Raw genomic sequence first — 4,656 nt, forward strand, 5'->3', positions numbered from 1 at the left:
CTACCCTACAAGAAATACACTATACTTTCATGCATGTATTACCCCACTCACGACATCATCCCTTAGCTGTCTTACTATGTATTTCCATTGAATGTGATGAGTCTCAGATGCCCACCCAATATGAGTGTTGAAAGTAACGTTCTCAGGCATTACTCGAATTATTTAGTGAAAAATGCAGAAATTATTAGCATATCAGACAATAACTAGACCAATTAATGTTATGGATTCATCGATACACCAATTCATACTAATACAAGAGGTTCCCCAAGTGTCAGGCTTCCACAGAGTTCTCATGTCAGCTCGTTCAGCAAACTTGTACACAAAAAAAAAGTGAAACAGAACTGCTAAAACTTCTATATGATTATACAAGAAAATTCTAGAAGGAATAGGCATTAATAAGTAGAGCACCCAACAAAGCAAAGCTAAGATACAGTATCACACCTCTGTGTATGTGCAAACGCCACTGATCTGCCTCGATTGCCCCTCTTGAAAACACCTCACATCCCTCGAAACGCCGGGCACCACCAATCCCTCAAAGGCCAGCACATCCCTTGTATGCTCCTCGTCAACCTCAATAACCCTAGATCCACCAACCCCTTTGCAGTATAGCAACCTAGTATCAAAATTCACATCAAATCCTCTCCCCAGAGCTTGGATCGAGCTCCGAATCGTCCGAAGAGCAGCATTCTCCTCATGCTCAATCGATCACTCACGCCCCCCCCCCCCCCGCCCCCCAATAACCCTAGATTTCTAAAACCCTAGCTCGATACCCAAATCCGCAGTTTGGGCTTTTTCCAACCAGCGAACAGGATAAAATTCTCCATCTGTGTTTACTCAGAAACTCATTGAAGGCTCAAAAGACCGGATCTTTACCATAATATAACTCGCTTTTGTCGATTCCCTTCTAATTTTTTCCGCTGTAAAAAATAGATAACTGAAGAGTCTAAGATTGAGACTGAGGACCCGAGATTCTTAGTGCAGCTCAAACTTGTAATTTCACCCAGATCTCGACGAAGAATTAAAACAACGCGGGGTTTGAACAGAGAGAGAGAGAGAGAGAGAGAGACTAACAATAAAGTCGCAGTTTTTTCATTGCCGAAAAAGGAGATGTTTTCTGTGCCTTGATTTCTTCGTTCTTGTTGTCAAATTTTAGAAAAAGAAAGATGATGTTGACTGAGACAGAGAGGAGGTCAGAGAGATGACGATTCTGTTAAATATCTCTCCGTTTTTTTTATTGCATATTAGCCCCTTACATCGAGCTTACTTGTCAAAGAGTCCCTTGAATTTCAATATTTGCAAATAGTCCCTTAAATCACCAACTTCCTTGCCAATCCGTCCCTCAAGTTAGATGGCAGTAATAATGACTGTTATAGCTAACGGAATAAAGTGAATTACCCATTATACCCTCACCTACCCATTCTAGAACGGGTTTGAACTTGAAACTCGTTCTCTCAAAAACTTAAACCCTCTCTCTTTCTTCTCCAACGATCCCTTGTTTCTTCAAACTCAAACTAGAGGTGATTCCAATGGATAGATTTCCCTCGAAATCATATATAATCTTCAAAATTTTGCAACACAGTCTAATTCTCTTCATCCCCTCTAATATTTTAAACTGTCAAATAGGTAGGGGTGTGCAACGGTCGGTTCGGTTCGGTTTTTACCAAAATTTGAACAACCGAACCAAACCGACTATAATTCAAAACCGAACCGAACTGTTGCAAGTCGGTTCGGTGCGGTTCGGTTCGGTTTGGTTTGTTCGGTTCTAACTTTATCAAACTTCTTATCAAACAACAAACTGTGTTAAAAGAAAAAAACATCAACAAAGTAGGAGATTATGAAGCATTAAACACTGATATAATGATATTGTTTTTAACCCATAATGATCCAGAAAATGAGTTTAGAGTTTGAGTCTTTGACTCTTTGGGGACGGATCGGGTAGTGTTTGAGATCAGAATGAGTAGTATTGCACTATATTCGGTCGGTTCGGGTCAGTTTGGGTTGAAAAGTTTTCAAACTGACCCGAACCGCCCTACTCATAAAACCGATTTTTTCGGGTCGGTTCGGTCGGTTTTTTCGGTTTGGACCGAACCATGCTCAGCCCTACAAATAGGGGTTTTAAGATCTTACTATGTTACAAGGCTCATCGTCAACTATCACTAAAGCTTCAAGTTAATTATTGGGCTAACAAGAAATGTTTTGCGGTTTAGAGTGCAAAATTTGGACGTGTAAATAAGGGAAAACAAGAGGAGAACAAGGGTTAGTAGTTTTATGGGTGTCAACTATACAAGAATGTCTCAAATAAAGGTTGTGGATTTTTTTTCATTTGGGAAGATGATAGTCGAAAATTGTTGATGAACTTCGTGAAGAAGTGAGCATAATAGGAAAGAAAATGGAACAGATTGTGTTGTTGTTGAAAATTCTATTTGCATTGTTGGGGATTTTGGTGTCCCTCTGAATAATCTAAAATTGAGGGGGTTGTTTTAGAAGTTGGTTGTTTATGTAATTTTTTATTTAGATATAAACTTGGGGTTGTTTTAGAAATTAGTTGTTTTAGATGATGTAAACTGTGATTTAGATATAAATTTAGAGGTTGTTTTAGAAACTGGTAGTTTTAGATAATGCAATGTATGGTTTTGATATGAATTAAAGAATTTGTTAATTTTTAGATTGTTTCTTGAAGATTATGTGAAAGATACAATTTTTGTTAGATATAAACTCAGATTTTATGTAAATTTTGACATGGTATTATTGCAAAAACAAACTCATCATTGTAAATTTTTTAGCATGGTACTTCTTGCAAATTAGTTGTGCAAAAGATATGATTTGCCTACAATCCATTATCATATTGACCCCCTCTCAATACTATCACTTTTTTTACGTGATTTCAAATACATCATATCATGCCCCGGGCCAACGGACCCTTTGGCGCGTGCAAACCGTGTGACCCACCAAAACCAACTCGATGTTAGCTTAAATCCACCGTGAAAATGCTAGCACTAGTTGTTTTTATGTCTTGGGCTTTTCTCTATTTAAATCACTAATAATTCTTCACACTAGTCCATGTAGGACTAAAGTGAGGGTGTCACATATATATTGTTGAATGTAGAGGTTATGATACGGAGGAGATGAAGAGGGTTTTGATTTGAATGGGAGTTAAAGAAGATTAATAGTGGTGTACGTTAGTTGACAAGTAAAACTATTAAATGTGTCTTTTGTGCTTTTAATCATTGTGTCTTCACCTTAAATTCTTCTATTGATGAAAATCAAACGCAATCCCGTTGAAGAATCGCCCAATATAAATCCTCTCTAACATAAGGTTTTCAGGATTACTTGAATAGTAAATAATTTACAGATCATTGTAGTGCTCTTTATGCTTTAGTATTTTAGGACATCCATCTTATGATGCTCTTTATACAAACTTAATTTTTAGTTTCTTACTTTCTTTCCTTCCTTTTGCTAAGGAATATTAATTCATGCATGATCATCAGTTAAATATTTCCAATTAATTAGTGTATGTAATGATAGGAAGGGTGATTATGAGAAAGGAATTTAAAAGGGTTTGATTTCATAAGTCCTCATTAATATTGAGCATGTATGGCATGCATCAATGTATTTATACGAAAAGTGTTTAAGTGAGACTTTGATTAAACAAACCATATGATGGCTTTCAGACATAATTAGTCTGTCAAGGCAACGTTTTTTGCGTTTCTATCTCATACTTCATCATTTAGACAATTTGAGACACCAAATTAATTAAGTTCTTCTGAGAGCTAGCATTCCATTAAAATCCTAATAAAACGATCAAAGCAAACTTTAGACTTGTCAATATATTATCAAGCTTCCTTCTTAATGATGACAGTCTTAGATAACCATTATTATAGTCATTGTATGTCAAAATACAAGATAATGATTATGGAACGATGCCAAAATGTTGCTTCGCTAATAAGAATAGATTAAAAAAGAGTTATTATTTCAAATCAAAAAGAAAGAAAAAAAAAGAAAAAATAAAACTATAAATACATAGCATTACAATTCACACTAACTGGATTTTTATTCATATATCTTTAACGAAGTTACATCTTAAGTCTATGACTCAAACTGAACCTTCAAAAAGAACAACAAATATTAAAACACATATCGAGAATGATTGCCAAAATTTTCCAAATTATACAATGTACACATACTTTTTGAGTTAATTTCAATGCGTATATAATACTATTATAGATCTAACTGAACATCCCAAGGAAAAAATAATATCAAATTGAAGTATGTATGTAATAATCTAAATATTCACTCCATTGATTCCTTTGCTAGGGCTTGAGAAATGCACTCTTTTTCACTCGACAACCGGTTGAGCAATAATGGCCGGAATTTCTCCTCAGTATCCATCGGCAAAATGCATGGAGGAGCCTGTGGCTTGAAGTAGGTCCATGTACTCTCTCTTTTTAATGAGATGTTTATAGAGAAAAGGGAGGAAAAGGTATGTTGGAGAGAATTTGGATGGATGGATGGTTTAGTAGAGAGGTAACTAATAGTTAATAATGCTTACTATTGGAGAGAATAATGTGGTTAGTTAATGGTTTATTGATGGTTTAAGTTATGAGAGAAATAGTGGGTTAACGAAAAGTTGTATGACTTTTCACGGTACTATGACTA

The 4,656-nt window shown here is 35.7% G+C and overlaps 1 protein-coding gene across 1 annotated transcript in view; it reads right to left on the reverse strand.

The window, feature by feature from the left end:
• The window catches only part of LOC109848812 (MACPF domain-containing protein CAD1-like), a gene marked incomplete at its 5' end in the record, with an annotated part of 17,451 nt that extends 16,746 nt beyond the window's left edge, over window positions 1-705 (reverse strand). The window contains one exon of the mRNA XM_020418491.1: window positions 442-705. Coding sequence (XP_020274080.1) covers window positions 442-705 — 264 coding nt within the window. The remainder of the gene's footprint in view (window positions 1-441) is intronic.

Source organism: Asparagus officinalis, chromosome 7, assembly GCF_001876935.1.
Source record: "Asparagus officinalis chromosome 7, Aspof.V1, whole genome shotgun sequence".
NCBI lineage: Eukaryota > Viridiplantae > Streptophyta > Magnoliopsida > Asparagales > Asparagaceae > Asparagus > Asparagus officinalis.